Source organism: Aethalodelphis obliquidens, unplaced genomic scaffold, assembly GCF_003676395.1.
Source record: "Aethalodelphis obliquidens isolate GAN/ISIS:26980383/991018 unplaced genomic scaffold, ASM367639v1 scaffold113, whole genome shotgun sequence".
Taxonomy (NCBI): Eukaryota; Metazoa; Chordata; class Mammalia; order Artiodactyla; family Delphinidae; genus Aethalodelphis; species Aethalodelphis obliquidens.
The window spans coordinates 3,109,755-3,136,003 of NW_020838057.1; the positions used below are offsets into that span (position 1 = coordinate 3,109,755).

At 58.3% G+C, this 26,249-nt stretch overlaps 1 protein-coding gene across 4 annotated transcripts in view; it reads left to right on the top strand.

Annotated features, from left to right (window-relative positions):
• Positions 1-2,563: 2,563 nt before the first annotated feature.
• PPP6R1 (protein phosphatase 6 regulatory subunit 1) overlaps positions 2,564-26,249 on the top strand; it is a 25,374-nt gene continuing 1,688 nt past the window's right edge. The window contains exons 1-23 of one of the 4 annotated variants that reach the window (XM_027097235.1): positions 12,671-12,903; positions 14,433-14,619; positions 14,700-14,837; positions 14,929-14,994; positions 16,361-16,473; positions 16,560-16,673; positions 17,001-17,163; positions 17,258-17,410; positions 17,526-17,660; positions 18,208-18,272; positions 18,364-18,479; positions 18,562-18,647; positions 18,807-18,896; positions 18,972-19,069; positions 21,540-21,597; positions 21,690-21,862; positions 24,211-24,344; positions 24,430-24,610; positions 24,722-24,792; positions 24,950-25,031; positions 25,499-25,609; positions 25,692-25,763; positions 25,876-26,249. The exon at positions 25,876-26,249 is cut by the window's right edge and continues 661 nt beyond it. In XM_027097235.1, coding sequence (XP_026953036.1) covers positions 12,677-12,903; positions 14,433-14,619; positions 14,700-14,837; positions 14,929-14,994; positions 16,361-16,473; positions 16,560-16,673; positions 17,001-17,163; positions 17,258-17,410; positions 17,526-17,660; positions 18,208-18,272; positions 18,364-18,479; positions 18,562-18,647; positions 18,807-18,896; positions 18,972-19,069; positions 21,540-21,597; positions 21,690-21,862; positions 24,211-24,344; positions 24,430-24,610; positions 24,722-24,792; positions 24,950-25,031; positions 25,499-25,609; positions 25,692-25,763; positions 25,876-25,879 — 2,637 coding nt within the window. In that variant the 5' untranslated portion in view covers positions 12,671-12,676 and the 3' untranslated portion in view covers positions 25,880-26,249. Of the gene's footprint in view, positions 3,132-12,665; positions 12,904-14,432; positions 14,620-14,699; positions 14,838-14,928; positions 14,995-16,360; positions 16,474-16,559; positions 16,674-17,000; positions 17,164-17,257; positions 17,411-17,525; positions 17,661-18,207; positions 18,273-18,363; positions 18,480-18,561; positions 18,648-18,806; positions 18,897-18,971; positions 19,070-21,539; positions 21,598-21,689; positions 21,863-24,210; positions 24,345-24,429; positions 24,611-24,721; positions 24,793-24,949; positions 25,032-25,498; positions 25,610-25,691; positions 25,768-25,875 lie in introns of those variants that run through there. The other 3 variants (XM_027097234.1, XM_027097237.1, XM_027097236.1) reach the window with 3 other exon arrangements.

Below are 26,249 nucleotides of genomic sequence, written 5' to 3' on the forward strand. Positions count from 1 at the left end.
AATTCCAAAGCTGTGCCCCTCCTCCCTGTATCCTGGTTTCCTAGACCCATTTAATGCCAGACTAATTCCTCTCCTGTGGAATTTACTTGTACGGGAGGGAATGGTTATTTTTTCACTCCCCTTCCCAAATTCAGGATAAATCGAAAGGTAGCTACAGGATCCGAGAATTGGAGATAACATATAACCTGTATCACTTTTAGAGCAGATACGAGAAAGCGGCATTGGTCTTGCTGCCACTTCACCCAGCATTGGATGTGGTTGTCTGTCTGGTCATAGGCAGTGTAGTCCTTCCCCTTGGGTGCGGGCAGCAGGTCAGAACACTGGGCAAGCTGGCTCCAAGAGGAGGGAAGCTGGAGGGCTGAGCCGTGATGCCTATCCAATCCAGTAAATCATTCCTCAGCCTTTGGAAGGGGTGAAGAGGCAAGGAAAGAGACAGCAATAGAAGTTTCTCCATGTGGAAATGTGAGCAATGGGGAATGAGTGTTCCCACCAAACACTTTTTTAAAAATAAATTTATTTATTTTATTTATTTATTTTTGACTGTGTTGGGTCTTCATTGCTGCGCGCGGGCTTTCTCTGGTTGAGGCGAGTGTGGGCTACTCTTCGTTGCAGTGCACGGGCTTCTCATCGCGGTGGCTCCTCTTGTTGCGGAGCACGGGCTCTAGGCACGCGGGCTTCAGTAGTTGTGGCACGTGGGCTCAGTAGTTGTGGCGCATGGGCTTAGTTGCTCCGTGGCATGTGGGATCTTCCCGGACCAGCGCTCGAACCCGTGTCCCCTGCATTGGCAGGCAGATTCTTAGCCACTGCACCACCAGGGAAGCCCCCCCCCAAACACTTTAAGAAGCTCCTTCCAATTCTAATGCAAAGAACAGCATTGTCGAGCTGTGAGTTCTGACAAGGTGGAGACCCAACTTCAGTCCTAAGCCCCTGCAGCTTCCCAGGTTCTTGGAGATGGACTTTGTCAGCTTCTCAGGTTCCATTTGGTGATTTAATATGGCCAACCCCCTGCCCCTCAGTTCCTGAGCTTATGCGTTAAAACAGTGTGGCAACTATGCAATCGTATTGGGGAAAAAGCAAGCAAAATGCTGTGCAAACGACAAAAGAAGCTGATGTAGAAGATGATTCAAGGAACAGAAGGAAATGCCTCACAGATGCTTCAAGCTGTATAACAATAGTAACCTGTGTCCATTTTTAAACAAGACCTCAAAGATGAGAAGGTAAGCTTGGTAAACCTAAGGAAACAAATCGAGGACTGTGGTAATTAATAAATTAGATGGTTCAACAACTATCTGCTCCCTCTCATTGCACCTCCATGAGAGAAGTACATTTCCTCACCCATGGTGGGTGGGGCGTAGGTGCCCGCCCCATGACTTTGGGCTTGACCACGTGACTTGCTTTGACCAATGGATGGTGGCACATGTGAGGCAACCTGAGACTTGAAATGTGCTAACACAGTTTGGCTTGATCTGAGGCGCCTCTGTCTTTTCTTATGAGATGGTGCCCTGGGATGTCCATCGGTGCCCAGAGTACGAGAGACATGAGGAACAGAACCAGCCTCACCAACCTTCACACCTGCAGCTCTAAGCTGTGAGCATGATAGGTTGTGGTTGCCTGTCACTCAGCAGTAGCTAAGAACATCACATGCAACAAATACACTGGAAATAGCAAGGAGCAGAAGAGACACAGCTGTAAAATGAAATTATTGACATGTGGTAATCAGCAGATGCAGGTAGAAATGACAAAGATTAAAGCAATTACAGAGAAGCTAACAGATGTTAAGCACAAATGCATAACTGACATCCTTGAAATAGAGAACAAACAACTAAAATAGGATTCAGTGAAAATGTCCCTGAAATGGAAAAGGTAAATCTGCGAGTTAAAAAAATTTTTAAATGCCGATTCCTTACACGCACTTACAGCGCTGATTCTTACAGAAGGCCTGTAACATGGCAAGAGAGGGGTATGAAAATTGAGGAAACTGAGGATCAGAGCAAGATGGGACCTTAAAGAACATGGACACAAAGTCTAGGAGAACCCTTCCAGTCGATATTGTTAGAGGATACTTGGTGCAGCGGCTGGCAACAGTAAAGACACGGCCTGGGCAAAGGCCTAGAAGTGGGACTGAAGTCAGCCCAAGGCACAGAGGAGGAAGGCGTCGAGAAAGATCGCAGCGGGACAAAAAGCTCCTGGCCGGGGTTGGAGAGAAAAGCCGAGATGGATTGCTCAGGAGCCGACCCTGGAGGCGAAGCAGGAATGTGATTGGAGGAGACAGAAGAGCAAGTGGATATCCAAAGGGAGCGAGGGGATAGAGAAATTCAGGAGCAGGATTTCCTGTGGACTTTGGAACGGAGTCGCAGAGAAACGATGCCCTAGTGTGCAGTGGGGCCTGCGCACTGGGTTGCCTGGGTTTACTTAGCAAGAGACCGTTGGCACATATCGGCGCAAGCACTTCTGCGGCGGAGGCTGTTCTAGCTGGGCGTGCTCCGCAGCGGCTGGCCCAGCGCGCATGCGCACTGTAGGGCTCGGGCGCGTGGCCTCCGCACACCTGCGCACCGAGTCGGCGGCGGGAGGGCGGGGCCTCCTGCGTGCCTCCGTTCTCAGGGGATTGTGGGATAGTGGCGGACGGAGCCGGGCGCCTGAGGCCCTGAAGCCGACTGCAAAGCCCGGGAGCCTCGCCGGTGTGGGGAAGGGGGCGGTGGAGGAAGTGGGCCTCGGCTTCCGTCAGCCGTTGCTCAGCACTGCGGCCTGTTCGGACTGCGGAGTAGGACGCCTTCTGTGACCGGCCCTTGCTTTTCCGCAGGGCGCGCCGGGCCGGGGAAACCGGGGCGACTTCCCAGCTGAGGGCCTACGTGGGCCTCGCGACCCCGCCAACCTCCCTCAGACACCTCGCCTGCGGGCCCCGGACCCCCCGCCCCACCCGGCCGGCACTGACCCCCGAAACTCTGGAACTCGGCGCGCGAGGGCCCCCCTAGGCCCAAGACGCTTGCGCGAGCCCCGGCGCCAGGGCGAGACCCCGCCGCCGCCCGTCGCCCCTACATACCGGCTCCCTGAGGAGGGGCCGGAGCCGCCGGCGGCGGGGCGGGGGGGGGCGCCCCGATGAGCCCCGAGTGCGAGGAGCCGCCGCCCCCCCGTCCAGGTGAGCGGGCCGTACCGGGAGTCTCCCCGCAGTCCAAGCACCCGAGTCACCCTCCCCTCCCCCGAGTGCCCCGCCCAGGTATCCCTCGAGTCTCTTCACCCCTTCTCCTTCGGACCCTGTCCCTCGTCCGTGGGGTCTCCCCACCCCCGGTCTGTCCCTCTCAGCGCCCCAGGTCGCCTAGTCTCTCCCCCTCCGCCCCCCTCCTCTCCTCTCTCTCTCCCCCTCAGCCCCCCTAGTCTCCTGTCTCTCTCCCCCTCAGCCCCCCTAGTCTCCTGTCTCTCTCCCCTTCAGCCCCCCTAGTCTCCTGTCTCTCTCCCCCTCAGCCTCTATAGTCTCCTAGTCTCTCTCCCCCAGCCCCCCAAGTCTCCTAGTCTCTCCCCCTCAGCCCCCATAGTCTCCTGTCTCCCCCAGCTCCCCAAGTCTCCTACTCTCTCCCCCAGCACCCCAAGTCTCCTAGTCTCTCCCTGTCAGCCCCCCAAGTCTCCTAGTCTCTCTCCCCCAGCTCCCCAAGTCTCCTGTCTCTCCCCCTCAGCCCCCCAAGTCTCCTAGTCTCTCGCCTTCCGCCCCCCTAGTCTCCTGTCTCCCTCTCAGCCCCCCAAGTCTCCTGTCTCTCTCCCCCTCAGCCCCCCACGTCTCCTAGTCTCTCCTCCTCCAGACCACCCTTCCTTCCCCTCTCAGGCCCATTCCCCTGCCTCAATGTCTCTTTTCCACCTTCCCCTCCCTCACCTCGTGTCCTGCCTCCCCCCTCCTCACCTCCTGTGATTCCACGGGTGCCCCCTGTAGTTTTTAGTGTCTTCCCCCTCTGACCCCCCTAAGCCCCTGGGCTTCCAGCCCCACTCCCTTCCCCTGTGGCCCACTCCCCCGCGGACCCTTCCCCAGGACACCCCTTGCCCTCCCTCTCTCTGCCTCACCCGCGCCTTCCATGCCTGCTTCGTAGACTCTGGGCTCTGCCTCTCACCCTGGGCTCAGGACACTAGAGTAGTCAGGCTTTCACCCTGGCCGTGGCTCCGCGCCCTGCTGTGTCGGGCTGTGAGGAGGGCAGGGAGCCAGGCTTCTGTGGAGCAGCCACCACTCCGTCCCCTTTCTGTGAGGTGAGGCCGGCTGAGGGCACAGAGGGAGGGAGGGAGCAGCCCAGGCCCTGCCCGGGGGAAACAAAGGCAGAGCCGGACAGTCACCGTTGCTGGTGTAGTGACAGAGGTAACTCAGGGTGTTGTGGAGGCCACAGAGCAGAGGGACTGGTGAGACTGGCTCAGCGGGTGGTTTTTTCTATCTAGGAAGGGTGAGTAGGAGTTGACAGATGGAAAGTGGGAAGAAGGGCCTTCTGGGTGGAAGGAACAGCACGTGCAGATGTGTGAAGGTGGGAACCCAGGAGTAGTCTGCGCACCTGCGGTGCAGGTGTGCTGGGCGCGCGGGCGGAATACCTTGGTCAGGCTGCTTGTCCAGGCCCTTGAACGTGACCCGGTTAGGGTCTTTCTTGCTGGATGTTTTACATACCTGTACGTCAGTGCCGAGGACACAGTTGTTACCGGTAACACCAGCCTGAAAGGCAGGATGTTTCTGGAAAGGAAGATGTGTTGTCAGGTGTGGGACGGGCTTCAGAATTGTAAAGAAGAAACTTCAGTGGGGTGTAGAGTGGCACTGACGTCAGTGCTGTCCTCATAGGGTGGTTCTGGGGATTCAGCGTGCTGTTTGTAGAAGCCTGTAGCAGAAAGCAAGGCACAGGAAGTGCACCAGGATGGGGAGCTTTTAGGGTTATTATTTAGTTTGGGATTATCCATTGCAGTGGTTCTCAACTCGGGGGCGGGGAGCGATGGTATCCCCCAGGGGACGTTTACTAACGGTGGGAGACATTTTTAGTTGTTACAGCTCAGGGGATGCTACTGGCATCTAGTGGGTGGAGGCCAGGGATGCTGCTCGACCCCCTCCAGTGCAGAAGACAGCCCCCCACAACACGGTGTTTTCCAGCCCAGCTGTCAGTAGTGCTGCAGTGGAGAAACTGCTTTCTTGCTTGGGTGTTGTATCCTTGTGGCTTATTTGCTTTCTTGCTACTGTGAGCGGCTGTATGTTCTGAGTTGTGTACTTTCATTTACTTTTGTGTTTTTAGTAGTTAGTTTTGTTGGGATACCTACTGTTCTTTCCAGTAAAGGAGAATCTGCTGGTCTCCCCCCAACCCACCCACCCACCCAGTGTTTTTTCAGGATCCATGGCCAGGTGACCATAGCAGGTCACCTTTTCCCTCTGGACTCCAGTTTTCATCAGTTCAAGAAGTATCTCAGAAACAACAAGGCCCTATTGTATAACACAGGGAACTATATTCAGTATCCTGGGGTAAACCATAATGGGAAAGAATATGAAGTAGAATGTGTATGTATGTATAACTGAGTCACTTTGCCGTATGGCAGAAATTAATACAACATTGTAAATCAACTAGGCTTCAATAAAATAAATTAAAGAAGAGAAGTATCTCTAGCTGTGGGCTTGGCCTTATGCTAGGTCCCGGGAAACTGGCATCTTGCTGCGGGAGGCAGGCAACCGAATAGGCAAGTTCTGTCGCAGAGAGCTTGGATGCCATCGTAGTGTGACCACGGGAGCTGTGCAAGTGTGGAGAAGGCCTCTAACGCAGTCAGGGGAGGCTTCCTGGGGGAAGTGGTGTCTGTGCTGAAGCCTGAAGGACCCACGAGGAGCTAGCTAGTCAGGCCCAGAGAGCTGGAGGGAAGGCAGAGGGAGCAGCCGAGCAGTCAGGTGTGGCGGGAGTGTTGAGCGCCATGCGGGTTGCAGCAAGAGATGAGGTGAGAGAGGCCTGGACGCCCTGGTGGAAACCAGAAGCCTTCCCCGCATTGCCGGGCTCCGAAAGGGAACTTGGGCAGGCTCAGTACCTGGGGGGTGGGGACACACCTTCCTTTGCAGGCTGCACCATGGTTTCCCCCGAACACTGGTTTTGTGGATCTTCCCATGGGAAGGGCCATCTTACAGTGGCCGCGAGGTGTCTCTCAGGGAGGAGACTGAGGCTTAGTGGAGTGAGGTCTGGTCTAAGGCCCCAGAGATTGGAATTTGGAGAGGCAGATTGGAACTCAGGCCTTTCTGACTTTGGATCACCCTATAACACTCACTCCTGCCCTCTGATTTCCAAGAGCTATTTCAAAATCTATTCGTTGCTCTTTTCCCCTTTGAACCCATCCAGGAGATGGCACTGAATGGGAGCTTTCGGGCCCCTCCTCAGTCCTTGGCCGGGTATCCCATTCTCTTCTGTTTCCTAATTGTTCCATCCTCTGGGATTGGACCAGAGCTGCCACCTCCCCTGGGCAGGTGTGGTCTAGGGCCAGAGTGGTGGGAGGTGTTGCCCCTAACTGCTGCCTCCCCACTCCCCCAGCCCTCCATTGGAAGGATGAGCCACAGGAAAGTTCCAGCCCATCGTCCCGTGTGGCCTTGGCCAGGTCCCTCTCCTCTGGCTTCTGCGGCCCCTACTTCCAAATGGATGTCCCGCCACTTACCTTGCTGGGTCTGTGTTGGGTCCTGCTGTTGTCCATTGTCCCCTTCCTGGAATTGGAAGTCCCCCACCCGCATTACATTTCAGATTTGGCTGAGAGCTGACGGACGAGGGGCAGTTAGAGGGTGGTGGTCTTGCTGTCCTCTGACCTGCTGGGCCCTGCAAGGGGGCTGGGGGCTGGCCAACCAGCAGCAGGTTCTCCCCTCCTGCGGCTTGCCTGGCCGCTGTCTCTTTAGGGGCCTGTTGGCCTGTGGTGGCTGAGGGCAGCAGCGGCAGCAGGCCTGAGCTGGCTTCTCCCAATGTTGGAGTCTCTGGGCATCTCAGGTGGCCGCCCCAAGGCCCTGCCAGAGGCCTCTTCACACTTGACCTCCACTTCCGGGTGCTTCAGGGCCAGGGCAGGCGAGAAAGGGGTGGCAGATAAAGGATCAGCCCACGGGCTCCCTTGCAGGCGGGGCTGTGTTTGGACGGACAGTGGCAGCAGCGGCAGTGGGGACGCTCTGTGGGAGCTGCAGTCGGGCCCTGTCTGAGCCCAGGCAGGGCCAGGGGCTGGCAGGCTCCTGAGAGGGGCAGCTGGTGTCGGAGGCCTGAGAACAACGCAGCAAAGCAGGAAACCTGGGGCGATGGTGCAGAGCTGGCAGAGAGAGAGGTAGTTTTCGTTTTTAATGGCTTCCTTTCTCATTTACAGTTTCCCCTTCTTCCGTTTGCAGCCAGAGTCATGGTTTTCAAACGGTCGCTAAAAACCAGTAGGTAGTCACTTCCGTTTTCTTGAAGTTCACTAAAAGTTGCAATGAGTGGGGGTGGCGGGGTGTATGGTGCCCACCAGAGCACTTGAGTGACCTCGGTCACTCAGGCAAATGGGGCATTTCCTCAGGTCTTCTGTTTTTAGCGCCGTCACCCTGGGTAGTGGCTGTTCCTTCCCTCCTGCTCAGAAGTGTCCAGGCTCTCGCCTGGCCTCAGGGACAGATAGGAAAGGCCAACACCTGCTGAGCACCTGCTGTATCAGGACCACTGGCCTGACCCTGCTGTTCTCATAAAATGGCCCTTCCTGATGGCTGTGCCCTCACTTCACAGATGAGGAAACAAGGCATTTGGATGCCAAGTGCCTGCCCATATTCACCCCCTTAGAGAGTAAGAATGAAATCCACCTCTCCTGTCCAGTTCCCAGGGCTTCCAGGAAGTTCCATTAAGTGGAAGGTGGGATTGACTGTCAGGACTTGAGGCTAGAGTGAATTGAGAGTTTGTGGCGGGGGAAAGTGTTTTTCTCTTTTTTCTGTTTTCTTATTTCCACTTCTCCTGCATCTGCATCTCTGTTCTGCGTAGAGCTTGAGACCTGATGTTTGTAGGATACTGACTGCCACTCGACTGCATCTGATCTTTGCAGCCTTCTCTGATTTTCAGAGGAGGGACCTGAGGTTCTGAGAGTTAAGGGGCCACCTGGTTTCTGAGGCCGCTGGAGTCCGCACCCCCCAGCCCTCCGCCGCACCCGCTCTCCATTCTCCGTTCTCTGGCAAGCCAGCTTTGGGAGGGAGGTCCTACCTGCTGTCCGAAGCAGGTGGGACGGGTGGGGTGGGAGGAGCGTAGCCTGTGCAGCGTCTCCAGATGCTTTGGAAGTGTGTGGGCGTGCCTCAGCCTTGAGAATTTCCTCCTGTGCTCTGGAGAGGGCGCTGAGTCCTGGTTCTGCTGTGGCTGGACCCCTGCGGGTCCCCATCTCCTCAGCTATCAAATTGGAATAATAACAGTGCTGTACCTAGTCGTCTTGATTAGAGATACAGTGCCATGCAGGTGCACAGGTTCTCTGAAGGGGTTGCAGGGCCCTGTCCCCCAGCTCTGGGGGGCCTGCTTAGCTCAGGGACAGCCTTGGCAGTGAGGGGGGACCTGGGTGTGCTCCGAGGTGGAGCCTTCACGCCTCAGCCTCGGCTCTGCCCTGGCGGCTTGTCAGTTCGGGGTGTCTTGGATGCAGAGCAAGGCCAAGGCCTGGCCCTGTCACAGCAGCCTCAGGCAGCTTTGGTTTTGTTTGTTTTTGATAACTGGTTTTTTGGTTGAGATGTAATTCATACACCATATGTGACTTATTCATTTAAAGTGCACAATTAAACAGTTTCTGGTCTATTCAGAGTTATGTAATCATCAGTCACCACAATGGATTTTTTTTTCAAATTTTAATGACTATTATAGACTTTTTTATTCCTTTCCATTTTGACAGTATATCCTAATCCAGACATTTTGTGGCTTAACCAGTTATTTCTTTTTTTTTATTTTTGGCTGCGTTGGGTCTTCATTGCTGCGTGCGGGCTTTCTCTAGTTGTGGCGAGCGGGGGCTGCTCTTCGTTGCAGTGTGCAGGCTTCTCACTGCGGTGGCTTCTCTTGTTGTGGAGCATGGGCTCAGTAGTTGCGGCACACAGGCCCTAGAGCGCGCGGGCTTCAGTAGTTGTGGCGCACGGGCTTAGTTGCTCTGCGGCATGTGGGATCTTCCTGGACCAGGGCTGAAACCCATGTCCCCTGCATTGGCAGGTGGATTCTTAACCACTGCGCCACCAGGGAAGTCCTACAATGGATTTTTTAAATTGAGGTATCGTTGACAAATAAAGTTGTATACAATTGGTTTTAGAACTTTTTTTTAGAACATCCTTTCCCCAAAAGGAAACCCCATACCCGCTAGCAGTTCTTCTCCCCCACCCCCATGTCCACCATCTCCTGAAAACCACTAATCCGCTTTCTGTCTCTATGGATTTGCCTTTTCTGGATGTTTCATGTAAATGGAAATATACGACGTAGTCTTTGGTGATTGGCTTTGTTCTTGCCACCTGGGTGGCCTTTTGACCTCTCTGGTCTCCTTATCGCCGCACAAGGCTGTGATGTAGAAAGAGGTGGTGTTCTCGCCATGGCGAGCTCCTTGTCCCTTGGGCCCAGCAGTGGCTGCCCCTTGAAGTGATTCTGGTCCCAGGTCCACCTAGCTCAGGAAACCCATTCAGGCCCGGCTGTGTCTTGAAGTGAAGAGGACGGTGGAAGGGTCCCTCAGAGGTCTGGGAACTGGGCAGAAGCGGGGAATTGCCCTCGTGCAAAGGCAGGTCTCTGAGCACTTGCAGAGCGGGGGGTGCTGCCTTGATTTCCTTTTGGAGCAGTGGTCCTCACTCCGACACAGGGACCCACGTTCGGCACCGGGTTCAGCCCACTCTCCTTCCTCCCATCCCCAGCGTGCCTGCCCTGGTGGTCACCCCTACCCCACCCCACCCGACCTGTGACTGGTTTATAGGGAGCCTCTGAGTGTGGCGGCTGGGGAGACAGGGTGGGAGCGGGTCCCTTTACTGATTCCCTGACAGGTGTGTCAGCTTCCTGCCTCAGGAGCAGGGTCCGTGGGAAAACTTGGGGTGCCTTTCAGTTAGAGTTTCTGAGCACATATTGCATGCCAGGTACCGTGCTAGGTGCTGTCCAGGGTGCTCACAGCAGCCCAGCAAGGAGGGTTCTCTCTGCGTTGTCCACCGTCCTGTCAGAGCACATTCAGCGTAAGGGCTGTACAGGCTGTGAGGGATCTGGCCCAGCCTTCCTCCCTGAACTCAGAGATGTCCACTGAGTAAGTGCTAGACTCGAGGCTGAGCGTTTCGCTAAGCCCCGCAGGGACCAGGGAAGAGCTGGCCTTCAGCTCCTTGAGGGTGTCAGCTGGTGAGAGCCGGGTCAGGGAAGGCCGTAGCCAGGGCAGAGCCAGTGCTGGCAGCCACCTCGGGCCTGAGCTCACTCACTTGTTTTGTGAGTGTTCATTGGCAGTGGCTGGGCACCAGTTAATGGGATGAGGCCCTGCACCCTGAGAAATTACCTTCTGGGGTTTGGGTGCCATCTCCACAGTTCACCAGCCCCCAGACCTCGGTGTACTTCAGTTTCCTCACCTGTAAAATGGGGCCATTGGTTCCTTCCTTGGGGGCGATTGTGAGGGTGGATTGAGATAATGGCTGTGTGGGCCTGGGAACGGTGTCAGGGGTGCAGCTAACGTGCTTTGTCCACTTCATGTGTCTGGCGTGTTGTCTGCAGTATGCCCCCACTCCCGCAGAACCAGAGGCCTAGGGCTGGAGGCAGTGACGTCACACAAGAGGCTTCTCAGGGGGCTGCAGGCTCTGAAGGAGATGCGCCCTGAAAGGGCAGTCGCGGGGCGACATGTGAGCAGCCAGGCCAGAGCTTGCTCGGGGAAGGGTGGTACCAGGGGACGTGGCCTGGGCTCGGCACACACATGGAGGTGGGTCGGCCAAGGGGGTGGCAGGTGTGAAAAGCCTGGTGCACATCCTCAGACAGGACTGGGACGGTGAGTGCTGAAGAGCAGGAGGTCCTGGGTGGGGAGCGCCAGGAGATGGTCAGGGGCCCTCGGGGTCTTCGTGCGGAGACAGGGGAGCCACCTCACGGTCTCCTGGGGGGAGCAAGCATGAGGTGCTCACGTTTGTGTTTCAGAAAAGCGTCCTGAGTGGGGTGGGCTGCAGGGCTAAGGGGGCGGTCCCGGCATGCTGTCGGACAGGACCCATGAGGCCTGTGGGACTGGGGGCCCTCAAGTGCCCCCTTTGTCCACCCACTGTCTGGGGTCGGTGTCTGCTGCTGTCTCCCGAGGTCATGGCTCGTCCACTCCACCTTCAGCCGTAGGTGGCCAGGGCTTAGGAACTGACATGAGTCCCGGCAGGGATTGCAGATTTAGAGCCACTTGTTCCCAGTCACTGAGAAGTCACCCTGAGGGCTGGGAGGAGATAAGTGAGGCTCCTGAGGAGGCTGGAAGGGAGAGCTGGATGCTGGTGGCGTCTTGAAGGAACCGAGGGGCAGAAGGCCAGTCGCCTGCCCGCGGCCACACGTGCCACCCAGCTCTGCCCCGCTTTCAGCCCCAGCTGCTTCCCGAGTCGAGCGTCTTTCTCCCCTGGGCTGGTGCCCCGTCTGGCAGGCATGCTCTCCGTGGTTGGGATGGTGTGGGCCAGAAACGGCGAGGGAGGGCTTTGTAGGAGAGGGACTGGCGTGTGCATCTGGGAGGTTCCGGGAGGGGCATCCTGGTCTCTGGGTCTGTCTTCAGTGGTCTCTGCTTCAGGTGGTCTCCACGAGGTGGCTGACGTGTGTGAGCTCTGGTCAGCGCCTGCACGGTGCTCGGGGGGCCCAGCTTACCCGGGTGTGGTTGCCCGTACAGTGGGGTGACCACAGCCCCTCCCGAGGGCCATAGGCACAGCACCCGGTGCATAGGGAACCTGAGTGGGCAGCAAGTGACCTGGGAACTGGCGGCCAGCTCAGGGCGGGTCTCTACCCGGTGGTCGACGCTGGGAGCCTATAGAAATCTTCAGAGGAGCAGCCAAATCCCTGCTGGTCGAGGGCTTGGACCCGCCTGGCACCTGGTCAGTGCTGCACCCGAGATGGCCCTAAGGCCAATGCCGGGTGGGGTGGGCCACAGCCAGGCGTACAGGGTCTCCAGTGCTGGCCAGTGAGCTGCCATCCTCCAGTGCTGGGCGCTGGCTTTCCGTCCTTCCTGCTAAGGTGGTTCCCTGTCCTGGTTCCTTTTGGCCCTGGGCAGCAGCTGTTCTGGGAGCTGCCACCCCCTCCCCTCAAACTTTTCCTCTTCCTGTCATGGCGCTGGGTACGGGGGCTTGGGGTGTGTGTGTGTGTAGTGTCCAGGCAGCGGCCACAGCCTGGAGACGTCGCAGACCTTCCTCCCTCTGCCCCTACCCCACACCCTGCACACAGCACAGAGATTGCTGGGCTGGATGGCAACCGTGCTGGCTGTCATGGGGCATTTTAATTTGTTCGGCAATGCAGATTGAAGCGAGTCTGATGCCAGAGGTTCCAGGATGAGCACGGTTCCAGCCTAGATGTGGGGACAGTGGACACAGGCCCTGCGGGGACAGGATCATGGTGGCTCCGTGCACAGCGTCGGGGCTGTTTTCCACGGGGCCTGTGTGTGGTCGCGCCCGGGGGTCTCCCCCAGGCCTGGGGGCTCGGCAGTGGACAGGACAGTCGCCCATAGGGTGGTCCTCGTGGGCTGGGAGGCGGAGGCAGGCGGGCGGGGTCGGACCCCGCGTGACAGCCCCCGCCCGCAGGGCGCCATGTTTTGGAAGTTTGACCTGCACACAAGCTCGCACCTCGACACGCTGCTGGAGCGGGAGGACCTGAGCCTGCCCGAGCTGCTGGACGAGGAGGACGTGCTGCAGGAATGCAAGGTCGTCAACCGAAAGCTGCTGGACTTTCTGCTGCAGCCGCCACACCTGCAGGCCATGGTGGCCTGGGTCACCCAGGAGCCGCCGGCCAGCGGCGAGGAGCGGCTGCGCTACAAGTGAGCCCCGCCCTGTCGGTCCCCCACAGTGGGACACCCCGACTTGCTGTGGACATTGTTGACTCCCGTTTTTGTTACGGGACTTCCCAGACGGAGGGATGGGCAGAACGACCCCGAGGACCCTTCCCCAGCTGTTAGGGGTGCTGTGTTTGGGCAGTGTGTTTCATTGGCCCACACCCCACCCCCACTTTATTTCCATGGTTTATTCAGTTGGATTTTTGTTCCCTTTTTGGAGGATGGGCAGCGTGAGGCCTGCCCCCTCACCCCCCACGTCCCCAGTGCCCAGTGTGACGCCAGGTGCTAAGGGTGTGCCTGTGCCCCCTCCCCCATGCTCTTCTGCCCTTCCCTCCCACCATAGGGCCCTCGGGTGTGCCAGAGAGGGTGGGCGAAGAGGACACGGCCCTGTTGAGGGTCAGTAGGAATCGTCTCCATGACGGGAGGCTTCTGTCTGCCCTGGTCTCTGCTGCCCTTCTTATTTATTTATTTTTGGCTGTGTTGGGTCTTCATAGCTGTGTGCGGGCTTTCTCTAGTTGCGGCGAGCGGGTGCAGGTGCTACTCTTCGTTGCAGTGGCTTCTCTTGTTGCCGCTGTAACTAAGCATGGGCTTAGTTACTCCGCGGCATGTGGGATCTTCCCAGACCAGGGCTCGAACCCGTGTCCCCTGCATTGGCAGGCGGATTCTTAACCACTGCACCACCAGAGAAGTCCCTTTGCTGCCCTTCTTGAGCCCTGCTCAGTCTGTCCTGGACAATCCTCTTGGTTCCCTGGTGTCGCCCTCTCCCTGGCCCCTCACACTATAGACACACAGGTTGTCCTTACAAGCTCTGCATCTTCTGTCCCCGGAGGTCTTGAGCCACATGGGGAGTGGGTGACTGCTTCTCCTCACTTTGCCCTTTGTGAAGTGGGGGTCTGTGAGGTGCTGCCAGCTGCTTTGGGGTCTGGTGCACAGTGGGGACCTCTGGGGGGCCAGCAGAGTGTCCCCTGTGTCCCCCAGTGTTCATCTGTCACTTACCTGCCCCCACGTGTGTCTTCTCCCTTCTTTGCTTTGTTCGCCCGGCCTCTGTACCCCCTTGAGTGTGTCCAGTGGCCCCGTGGACTGGGCTTTTGCTCATAGTAGCAGGGAGCCTTCATTCTGACACCTGTGCCGAGCTGCCCCTGGGGTCCCTGCCGTGCCTCAAGGAACCCGCTTCCCAGAGGCCTTATAGTTTATGAGGCAGAGCTGGAGAAGGTTGTGGTCCCCCAGGGCCCTGGGTGGCAAACTGGGTGGGGCAGTCCTCTCCCTGTCTGTACAAGGAGGTGAGGGGATGAGGTTGGATTTTAGAAGGGTCATCGGGGCTGGGCCTGGGTCAGACTGGAGGGTTGGGGGTAGAGGGACTAGAGGGACAGGTGTTGATAGGGGGTCAGGTCCAGGCTCAGGAGGCTGGATGCTGCCTTGGGGGGTGGGGAGCATGAATGGGCTGCGACTGGGAGGCGGGGTGGTTTGGCCTCTGCCCCCACCGTGCCCTCCCCGGCCCTTTCTGGGTGTGTCAGGTACCCCAGCGTGGCCTGTGAGATCCTGACGTCGGACGTGCCCCAGATCAACGACGCACTGGGTGCGGACGAGTCCCTCCTGCACCGGCTTTACGGCTTCCTGCAGAGCAGCGGCAAACTCAACCCGCTGCTGGCCAGCTTCTTCAGCAAGGTCATGGGCGTCCTCATCAACCGCAAGACCGACCAGGTGCCTGGGGCCCCGAGGAGGGTGGGCGGGTGGGCGTGGGGCCGGGTCCTGCGCTGACATGCCAGTCCCTGTGTCCCCAGCTCGTGTCCTTCCTGCGGAAGAAGGACGATTTTGTGGACCTGCTGCTGCAGCACATCGGCACCTCGGCCATCATGGACCTCCTGCTGCGCCTCCTCACCTGCGTGGAGCGGCCGCAGCTGAGGCAGGACGTGGTCAATGTGAGTGCTGAGGGGCTGCAGCGGGGCAGCTGGGCAGGGGCGGGCGGCAGGAGCGGGGTCAGTGAGCAGAGCTCCACCTTCTCGCCCCCAGTGGCTCAATGAGGAGAAGATTGTCCAGCGGCTCATCGAGCAGATCCACCCATCGAAGGACGACAATGTGAGTGCAGCCCGCCCACCTGATGTTTCCAGCCTCCGCCCCACACCAACTTGTCCCTCCACTCCCTTCTTAAACGAGTTGATGAGAAAAGGAAGCATTTGGAACTGTGTGTATTTGAGCGGGGGGCTCCTGCTGAGAACAGAAAACGGGTGTACACACATGGAACGTTTCTCAGGAACTTGGCCCATCATCCCTTGAGGGGTCAGGGCTCTGAAGGGGGTCCTTTGGCCCTGGTCCCTCGCTGCTGCCCTTCTCAGGGGCCCCTCTCCTCCTCCCCTCTGTTGCTGGCTCTGTGGCCTGGTGGCTCTTCCTGTCTCTTGTGCCTGGATCAGCTCTGCCTGTCCTTCAAAGAAGCCACCCAGGAGCCCTGAGTCTGTCCGCCCGGCCCACTGGCTTGTAGGCAGAGGTCCACAGGCGCAGGTAGTCAGCACCAGGCACTCAGCCAGTGCCTGGCCTGGGAGAGTGTTGACTGTCCAGGCCTTTGTGGCAGAGGGACTAGGGGTATCTGCCATGAGCCAGGTGGCAGGGCATCTGTGAGGGGCTCTGAAGTGTGGCCCTGGCCTGGTTGGTCTGCATGGGCCGGGGGTCTGTGTGGGTGGGCCCTGGAAGCACCTGTTGGGTTAGACTCAGAGCTCTGCTTATGGTTTTCTTTGTTTATCTTGCAACAACTTTATTACATAAACTTTATTACATAAACTTTATTACATAAAGTTTAACTCACCCATTTAAAATATAGGATTCAGTGGCTTTTAGTATATTCACTGGGTTGTGCAGCCCTTGCCATGTTGACTTTAGAGTATTTTTCATCACTCCACGGAGGAAATCCTGTACCCATTAGCTGCCGCTCCCCATTTCCCTCGTGGTTGCTGGGCCCCCACCAACCCAGTTTGCTTTCTGTCTCTGGGTTTGCCTGTTCTGGACGTTTCGGATTGCATGATGCAGGGTCTTCTGTGACTGGCCTCTTTGCCTTAGTGCCAAGTTGTCTGTGTTCATCCACGTTGTAGTGTGTGTCAGCGCTTCATCCTTTTCTAAGGCCAAAGAACGTTTCAGTTTGTGGATAGACCACAGTTGCTTATCTGTTCACCAGGTAGTGGACGCCCAAGTTGTTCTCCTCTGTAGCTACTGTGCATAGTGTGGTGTCTGTGTGGGGTGTCTCCTTTTCCAGGAAGTCGGCTTTGGTTTCCCTTTCTCTCTGTCGTCTCTGCCTTCCCAGTGTTTGGTGCTTTTGTTCTCTCCCTCGGCATTTGTGTCCCGGGGTCTGTGTGACCCTCTGTCCTCAGGGGCGGGTGCCCAGTCTTCAGCTTGTGGGGCTTCCTGACACCAGGGCGGGGCCGGAGTGTCATCTCTGTCTCCCCCCCTCCCCCAGCAACATTCCAACGCATCCCAGTCCCTGTGCGACATCATCCGCCTGAGCCGGGAGCAGATGATCCAAGTGCAGGACAGCCCGGAGCCTGACCAGCTGTTGGCCACCCTGGAGAAGTGGGTTTGCAGTTGGTGCCCAGTCCAGAGGGAAGGGGGAGCCATCTGGGGGCCCTCCTCCCTGACGCTTGCCACCCCCGCCCCAGGCAGGAGACGATCGAGCAGCTTCTGAGCAACATGTTGGAGGGGGAGCAGAGCCAGTCCGTCATCGTGAGTGGAATCCAGGTGCTACTGACGCTGCTGGAGCCCAGGAGGCCCAGGTGAGAGGCTGGCCTCCCTCCCCAGGTGACCCCTCGGAGCCCCACCCTTCAGTTCCGGGGTGGGGGTCACTAGGGTTCCGGAGGGGAGTCCTCTTGTTCCCTTCTGGCAGACGAGGAAACAGGGTGAGTAGACCGCCTGTAGCTTCGAGCTGGTCTTTAGGATCCGGGCTGCTGGGGTGGGTCACTGCCCCCAGGATCCCGGGCTCCCAAGGGCAGCAGCTTCTCACTCCCTCCCAGGTGTGGCCCACACGTGCAGACGTGTGCACACACATGCATGTGCACAGGCTGTCTGGGCGGTTCACTCTGCCCTCTGCCGTCCCTCTGCAGGTCTGAGTCTGTGACTGTGAACAACTTCTTCAGCAGCGTGGATGGGCAGCTGGAGCTTCTGGCCCAGGCAACCCTGGACAACGCCGTGTCCAGCGTGGGGACCCTGCATGCCCTGCGCCCACGGCTCAGCCGCTTCCACCAACTCCTGCTAGAGCCGCCTGAGGTGGGTAGGGTGCGTGGGGGAGGGGGTGGCAACAAGGGCGCCCCGCCGTCAGGGCAGTGCTGGGGCAGGAACTGAGCTTCTCCTGTGCCTGCAGCTGGAGCCGCTGCGCACGACATGGGGCACCCTGGCCCCACCGCTGGGCAACACACGGTTGCACGTGGTCAAGCTGCTGGCCAGCGCCCTGAGTGCCAGCGATGCGGCCCTGACCCAGGAGCTCCTGGCACTGGACGTGCCCAACACCCTTCTGGTACAGGGGACAAAGGGCAGGAGGCGGAGGGGGCACTGTGTGGAGGGATGGTTGGGTGGGGAGGATGGGGACTGGGTGGGGGCCGCTCGAGCCAGCCTGTGCCCCTCACCCCCAGGACCTCTTCTTCCACTATGTGTTCAACAATTTCTTGCACGCCCAAGTGGAGGTGTGTGTGAGCACGATGCTGAGCTCTGGGCCTCCTTCCAACAGCAGCTCTGACACACCCGCCCAGAACCCTGTCGTGAAACACGTGAGTGGGGCTCCCAGGTCCCCCTTTGATCTCTGGGGGTGGGCTCTGCCCCACACCTTCCCCTCGCCTGTTGGGTGCTGCCAGGCCATTCATGTGCCAGGGACTGGGAGCTCAGCCTCTTCCTTAGGTCGAGAGTCTTGGAAAGTAGAGGGTGACGTGTGGGGGTGGGGATGAGTGGAGTGGCGACCTTGGGGGACAGTGGGTGTCGTGGGGGACTAGGAAGGGTCCTCCCAGGGTGATGGCCACCACGCTAGTGGAGATGCCTTTCTGGTTGTAGCCCGGGGCCTAGGGAGGAGCTGACCAGTGGGGCACTGGGGGTGTGGACAAGCAGGAGTTGGAGGCAGGTGGAGTGGCTCTGGGGTTTGCTGGGTGGGCTGAGCGGGCGTCACACAGGCAGGGGGCATTTCTGGGTGAGCAGAGGAGGAGCGTGCGTGTCCACACTTGCTGCACGCTCCTTGTAGGCAGACCAGGGGCTTGGAAGTGGGCTGGGGTAGCAGGGCCCAGCCGTGGTCCCACCCCACGCCAGCCCCTCGCTGCTCCCCCGCAGCTGCTGCAGCAGTGCCGCCTGGTGGAGCGCATCCTGACCTCCTGGGAGGAGAACGACCGTGTGCAGTGAGCGAGCGAGCGTCAGGGCCTTCCCTGGGGAGGGCAGGGCTGGGCGGGCGGGGCGGGTCTGTGTCCAGCCGCGGCCCCTCTCGCCCAGGTCCGCAGGGGGCCCTCGGAAAGGCTACATGGGCCACTTGACAAGGGTGGCCAACGCCCTGGCGCAGAACTCGGAGAAGGGGCCCAACGCCGAGCAGCTGGGGCAGCTGCTGAAGGGTGAGGGCTGGGGCTGGCCCGGGGGCGGGAGGAGGCTGGGCGCCCGGGGCCTTGTGTCCTCACACCCCCCTTCCCCCAGCAGAGCTGCCAGAGGACCAGCGAGAGCGGTGGGAGGTGTTCGTGTCGGGGCCCCTGGCGGAGACCAACAAGAAGAACACCGTGGACCTGGTGAGGCCCCTGCACCCAGGCGCGCCCACGTCGGCCCTCGCCGGTGCTCCTCCTTCTGGTCCAGCCTGGACGCCCCTCCCCACAGCCCCAGCTCGTGCGCGTCCTCTCTGGGGGCTCCGCAGGCCCTGACCCCTGCCCTACCCCACCCCCGCTGCCCAGGTGAACACCCACCACCTGCACTCCTCCAGCGACGACGAGGACGACAGGCTCAAGGAGTTCAACTTCCCAGAGGAGGCAGTGCTGCAGCAGGTGGGGGCGGTGGGGGGGCGGGGCGGGGAGGCTGTTCTGGACGCCGGGCACTGACTGCCCCCTGCACCCTGGCAGGCCTTCATGGACTTCCAGATGCAGCGCATGACCTCAGCCTTCATCGACCACTTTGGCTTCAATGACGAGGAGTTCGGGGAGCAGGAGGAGAGCGTAAAGTGAGTGTGGCCCATGCAAGGCTGGGGCAGGCGGGGCCCGCCGGCCGCGTGACACGAGGGACGTGAGGTGGCGAGTCAGCACGCGCTGCCGCAGCGTGCTCCTCCTGCCGTCCTCCCCGCATCCTCCTAGTGTCCCCACTGCCCGCCTAGCCCCACTAGGCTAGGGCTCAGCCTGGAGAGCAGCTGACCTCGGGCCCTCTTCCCGCCTCTTGAGGACCAGGCAGGAGGCGTGGGCGTCCTGGGACACGGGGGCTGGCTGTGCAGAGCTGGGCTGCGGAGCTTGTGGGACAGACACTCGCAGACTCAGAGCTGGCCTACCTCCCCCCGTGGAGGCCTCAGAGCCTCCTGAGAGATGGTTTTCAATGACCAGGTCTGATTATTTGTGTTTGTACGGTAACACTGACAGCGGTCGCTTCTGGCCTTGCGCTCGTGAACTACGTTCTTTATTGTCCGAGTTTTTTGCTGACAGAGAAAAAATTAAAAGTTCTAGTGTTTTGTCAATTTCACGAGTAGCCTTACGACAGCAATGGGTAGATAGTGAAAGGAAGGTCAGGCAGCGAGAATCTGAAGGGGAGACTGTGTCGGGGTGGGAGCGGAGCCACCGCCTGTGGACTCACACTGGACCCTGGGGGCCATGCAGGCTCCTGGGGGACGTGCTCAGTGACCGGCGCAGCCAGCGCTGTCAGAGTAGAAGATGAGTCCGTGACACCCAAGAAAAAGTGGAACAGTCACCGAAGGGCGTGCCGTGGGGGTGTTCCTGAGCTGGGTAGTGACAGAAAGGCCCGGCTGGCCCCTTAAGGGCTGCATGTGGGGGCCAGGGCCCTGGCCTGGTCTGTTTCATCACAGGCAGCATGCCGGGCCCTCTCAGGTGTTGCCTAGTTATGTGCCATGACGACCCTCTGCTCAGGGCTCAGGATCCCATCTGCAGCCGGGACGCAGTGCTGTCACTCACCCCAGGGCACTCACCAGTTACTGTGGGAGGGTCAGCTGTGGTCTCTCGGGCCCACAGCGAGACAGAGACCCTGTAGGACTCAGAAGTGAGGTTCGTGTCTGCTGCTGCTCTGTCCCGCACAGCGCCCAGTGCTGGGAGGCCCCCTGGAGAGGAAGGACACCGGCCAAGGAAGACACCACCCCTCCTGGCGGGGGTGGTGACACTCGGTGAATGGCCTCAGCTTAGCCGGCTGCCCTTTTGGGATGAAATTGTGTTGCTTCTTCCGTCAAAATAAATCCCAGTGAGGTTAAAAGCTTTAAACGTGAGAGAAAAGTAAAGCCGTGAAGCATTTTGGAACAGAAAATGGATGAGTATCTTTCATCTCAGGGCTGAATTAGCTGTTCGCAGGGCTCTGGTTGCTGGGCCCAGCAGCTGTGCGTGCGGGCTGCTCCCTCTCTGTGAAGGAGATGAGAATACCTGCCCTGGTGGTGATTGTGAGTCCATTTGTCACGTGCTTGGAGGATGGCTGTGCCAAGTCAGCACTCAGAGATTGTTAATGTACTTCCTGAATCAGAGAGACAGATAACAACCTGGGGAGGATCCCTACCACATGGCGTGGAGCCCGGACCTCGGCATAGATACAAAGTGCTCTTTCCACAGAACAGGAGAAGGATGGACTGGTGCCCCAGGAAAAAAAGGGGGTGCAGGACGCAAACAAAACAAGTAGGAGGCTGTTGAAAAATTGCACAGGCTGCGGGTAGGAGTATAAACTGACAAATCTCTTTCCACAATTTGTGTCAGTATTTAAAATGCATGGATTTAATTCCTTAACCCAGGAATTGCACTTCTGTGAGGCCTTCTGAAAGAGAAAGAATTGAGCAGAGATGGGTGTGGGTGGATGTGGACACTGCAAGGCTGGAAGTTGGAGATGACGAGCACTGCACTCCCCGTGATCCCTAGGATCACTCGCCCCCATCCGGGTCCTGCCTCGGGCTGGCAGTGGGGCCCACACAGAAGCGTTTTTGTTTCAGCTCCAAGGCTGATTCTTTTGGCCCAGACTGACCCTCTTTGGGCTGGGGCGATGCTTTGTGTGGGGCGGCCCGTGTGAGGCTGCATCCAGTAAAGTCACTGTGAACAGTGAGCTGTCTCCTGTGGGAAGTGTGTACATAGAAAACGAATAATCTCACCCAGCATATGATCTCAGACCCTAAAAACAACCTCTCCAGCTAGGTTCTGTGTCCTTTATTTTATGGTAGAGGAAACAAGGTTCAGGAGTCTTAGGAGGGGCCTGACCCCGTCTCCTTGTGGGACCTCACTCGGCTGGGGGTGTGCAGCTTGGGCGACTCACTTAACTCCGCTCTGCAGACATCTGCGCTGATGGAGGGTGCTGCCAGAGTTGATACGGGGTTATAGATCAGCTTTAGCGAGGAGGTGCGTTCGCTGGTACAGGGCCCGAGGAGAGCGAGGGTCGTCCAGCAAGGGGATGAGAGGGGGAAGTGGCCCGAGCCTCCCCTCAGTGCCCCTGTGCTTCTCCCGCAGTGCGCCTTTCGACAAGACGGCCAACATCACCTTCTCCCTCAATGCCGACGACGACAACGTGAGTGCTGCCCCCGACCCCTGCTGGTGGGGGTGGGCTGCAGGCAGTCAGCTCACCTCACCACCACCGCCCCCCCCCCCCCGCCCCCGCAGCCTAATGCCAACCTGCTTGAGATATGCTACAAGGACCGGATCCAGCAGTTCGATGATGAGGAGGAGGACGAGGAAGAGGGCCAGGGTTCAGGGGGGTCTGATGGAGAGGATGGTGCCTGGCAGGGTGGCCAGCTGGCCAGGGGGGCCCGCCTGGGCCAGCCCCCGGGTGTGCGGTGAGTACCCTCCTACAGGCTCCCCAGCACAGCAGGGCCACAGGGCCCATGTAAAATGGTTTTCATCAGCTGGAGTGAGTGAGAAAAATAAGGAGAAGGTAGTGTGTCTGTTATTTGGGGCGCTTTCAATTGTGAGTGATAAAAACCCAATTCAGATAAGTTCAGTTACAAAAGGAGTAGGATAACCGCTTGTGCAAGGCTGGAACGGTAGGTGGGTCCTTCAGGTACAGCTTGGTCCAGGTGCGAATGGAACCATTATCTGCCCTCCCCCCCTACTCTTCTCTCCCCTTCGGTAGCTGTCGGGCAGGTGTTCTTCCCAAAAGGGCAGTAAGTGTCCTGTCAGCTCCTTTCCCAAATTCCGGTGAAAGGAGACACGATGATTGTCCCTCACAGTCCCAGCATGCGGGTCAGTAAGCTGTGACCTGCTCTTTGTACAAGAAGTACATTATTTTTTCTCTTACTGGTTGGCCCCAGAATCACTGACTAAATGCATTTGGGTGGCATAGACTTGCCAATGTGAATACCAACTCAGGGCCTGCACCTTGACCCCTGTGGCTTCTGATTTGAGGGTTAGAGTGTTTTAACTTTTTAAATTGACGGGTGACTAGCATACAGACAAGTAGACGGATCTTAAGTGTCCGGACACGTGGACATCCCTTTGCCAGCACCCAGAGGAGGGAGCAGAACCATCCTTGTACCCCCGTGCCTTCTGCTGGCCGCCCTCCGAGGGTGACGCTCTCCTGACTTCTTGCCCTATAGATTTTGCCTCTTCCTACATGTGAGGCCTATCCCTCGGGTGGGTGTGGTTGTGTGTCACTTGCCATCCGCTGGTGTGTCATTGTGTGACTGCCAAGTTGATTTGCACTTACGGGTGTCATTGCCAAATCCAAGGTTGTGATGCATCCCTGTGTTTTCAATGTCAGCTTTTAACGTTTAGGTTTTTGATCCAGCTTGAGCTAGTTTTTTAGATGTGGTGTGAGGTGGGAGGGTCCAGCCTCATTCTTCTGTGTGTGGGAATGCCAGTGTCGCAGCATCACGTGTTGAAGAGACTCCCCTCTCACTGGATGGTCTTGACACCTTTGTCAAAAATCTTTCTACTGTACTTGCAAGTGTTTATTTCTGGCCTCTGTCTTCTGGTTCATTACTGTTTCATCGTAGTGAGTTCTGAAATTGGAAATGTGAGCATCCAGTTTGTTCTTCTGTTTTAAGTTCTGTTGATCATTCCAGGTTCCTTGAGATTCCAGGTGAATTTTAGGATCAGTTTGTCAGTTTCAACAAAGAAGCCAGCTGGGACTCTGAGAGGAATTGCCCTGAATCTATAGGGCAGTTCAGGGAGTGTTGCTATTTTAACAATATTTTGTCTCCCAGTCCATGAACATGGGATGTCTTTACATTTATTTAGGTGTTCATTACTTTTCACAGTGTTTTGTAGTTTTCAGAGTATAAGTTTTATGCTGCTTTTGTTAATTTTATTTCTAAGCGTTTTATTCTTTTTGATACAATCCTGAGTGGGATTGTTTTCTCAAGGTCATTTTGAAGTTGTCGTAAGTGTGTAAAAATAGAAGTCTCTGGCACATTGATCTTGTATCCTGCATTCTTGCAGAACTTGCTTTTTCTAACAGTTTTAGAGGACTCGTTAGGTTTCTATATACAAAATCACCCTTTCTGCAGTTAGAGGTAGTTTTGCTCCTTCCTTTCCAAGTGGGAAGAGCAGGCCCCCACATCACTTCCCTGATCTGGGGGGACATCGGGTCTCCCTGTTGAGTGTGACATGGGTTGTGGGTTCTGGAGATGCCCTCCGAGGTTTCCAGGTTCAGGAAGCTCCCTCTACCCTGTCTGTCTACCCAAGCGTCTGGCTCGTTTTCACTGTGCGGACAAGCCCCTTCTGGTCACGGCAGTCAGTGACCGTGGAGCAGCATCCACGTTTGCTTAGCGGTTCCCCATTGGACACGGTGTCTGCGTGTTAGTCAACACTCAGCCGTTACGTTTGGAGCAGCTGCGCTGCTGGACTTTGCCCTCCTCCGAGACTATAATGGATGGAGGAAGAGTGCGGAGTCAGCCTTCCCTGCGAGAGCTGTGCAGGGGGTGGGAGGTGTCCCCGTTCCTGCTGAGGGCTGGGCGGGACTTTTCCGCCCCTGTGCTGCTGGCCGCGCTCTTTCCAGAGGGCACTCAAGTTCCCACCTGCCTTCCCACCACCATGGGACATGGGCTCTTTCTCTGGGCCTCTTCCCCGCTGCCCCCTCCTCTCCATCCCTTTGATTCCTTCCCATCGTTTGCCTGGGGCTGGCCTTGGTGGGGTCAGAAGGGTGCCCAGCACAGTGGCTGACTGACAGGTGTCCCTGGGGCAGGAGCGGAGGCAGCACAGACAGTGAGGACGACGAGGACGACGAGGACGATGAGGACGACGAGGATGGTGACCGGCGGGTGGCCCGTGGCAGGGCTGGGCCCACCTGTCATCCCAGCCCCGGCCCCCAGCCTCCGGGTGGGTGCATGCGCGGGGCGGGCGTGGTCAGGTGCATCTGGCTGTCTGCCTCTGTGCTCACCCCTGTGCTGCTTTCCCTCTCCAGGCCCCAGCTGGACAGCAACCTTTGACCCAGTGCCTGTGGATGCCCCGACCGGCCCCCAAGCCTGCAGGGAGAAGGAACTGCACTCTGGGCCCCCTGCCCCACAGGAGCCCCGCAGTGGGCCCCTGGACCTCCCTACCCCGAGCCCAGCTGGCCCTGCAGCCCCCAGCACCCTGCAGCTCAGGTGAGGCCTAGTGGTGGGTGCCCAGGGCCTGGTTGCCTTAAGCTCCAGCGCCGACCCCAGCTGCAGGGCGGCGGGGGGGCTGCACCTTAGGCTCCTTCTCTTGCCTCCTAGGTCTCAGGATCCCATCCCTTCCTCAGCACCTCAGGAAGCCACAGACGGCAGCAAAGTAGCGGAGCCCTCGGGTGAGCCGCTCTCTACCCACTCCCCATCCTGCCCACCTCACCCTCAGCCCTCCCATACACAGCTGTCCCCTGGCCTTGTCCACACCTGGTCCTGAGGAGCGAGGCTGGTGTTAAGCTCGCCGAGTCTCACATCTCTGGGCCACTCTACTCCGCACAGCCCCCTGCCAGGCCTTGGTCAGTGTTGGGGACCTCCAGGCCACCCTCAGAGGGACGCACTCCGCCCCCAGCTCCTTGGACAGGTAACTGGCTAGGGAGCAGCCACTAGGGGGCCAAGAAGGGGAGAATCTGGGGCGGTGGGTAGAGCCTGGTCCCTGGGCTGTCCCTGCCCTGGAGCTAATCCACGTGGCCCTTGCAGGACCCTCCTCCCCGCAGGTGTGTGCCACTGCCTCAGAGCTTCGGGAAGCTGAAGGTCTAGGGCTGTGCCTGTGCCCACACATGGCCACAAGAGAGGATCCTGGATCCCAGGGTCCCGCACTCAGCCCTGGGGTGGGAAGGCCCAGTAGGATCAGAAGGGGGCTGGAGTGTGCAGAGCTCGTGTCCCGCTAACCTTGAGCTGCTCCTGCCGGTGGGCGGCTCCCAGGGGTCTTCGGATGTGAGGGACGCCCCTGAGCCGTGCACTCCTTCCCTGCTTACACAAGCAGGGGGCTGAGGGATGAGAGTGCCCAGGAGGGTGTCAGTGACAGTAACCCCACGGGTCCCCCCACAGTGCAACCAGAGACCCTGCTACCTCTGTCCCGGCCCCCAGGGCCCACCAGCACCCCCAGACCACGGAGGGGGTGAAGAGCCCAGAGTCCTTGGGGCTCCCCCGAAGCCAGAGGTAAGCGTGGTGCAGCCTCACAGGGCAGCTGGTGTTACGTAGGGGGCACTGACCTCCCCATGTCGTCCCTCTCCCCCAACAGTGCCCTGGCCCTCGAGCCACTTCCGATGCCCAATGGCTCTGCCCCAGGAGGGCCGGCGTCCCCGGGCTCCCAGTGAGTGGTGGGGCTGGGGGCAGAGGGTGGGCTGGGGCAGGGCAGGCAGGAACTTCACGGGGTGGCCACAGGGTGGCAGGCTCCTCACGTGGGTCTTCCTCTCGGTTCCCAGGTAACTGCCTGGTCCCAGTGGTGGCAGCCAAATCCTCCGTACTCCACGTGGACCCTGTCCGGGTGGGGGCAGGGCAGGTTCCGCAGTGGCCCTGTTGCCCCATCACCCCATCCCTACCCTACCCACCCCAGGTCCTCTCTGGACTCCCAGGAGGCTGGTGCCAGGGAGACAGGCCCCTCACCCCACCCCCATTTGCACTGAGAGAAGAAATTATGGAGTTTTGTCTCCTAGAATAGAGTCAAATAGAAAGAGAGAGAGAGAGAGACCTATATTATATATTATGTGTGTGTGTATATATATATATATATATATATATGTGTGTGTGTGTATATATATATATATATATATATATATATATATATATATATATATAT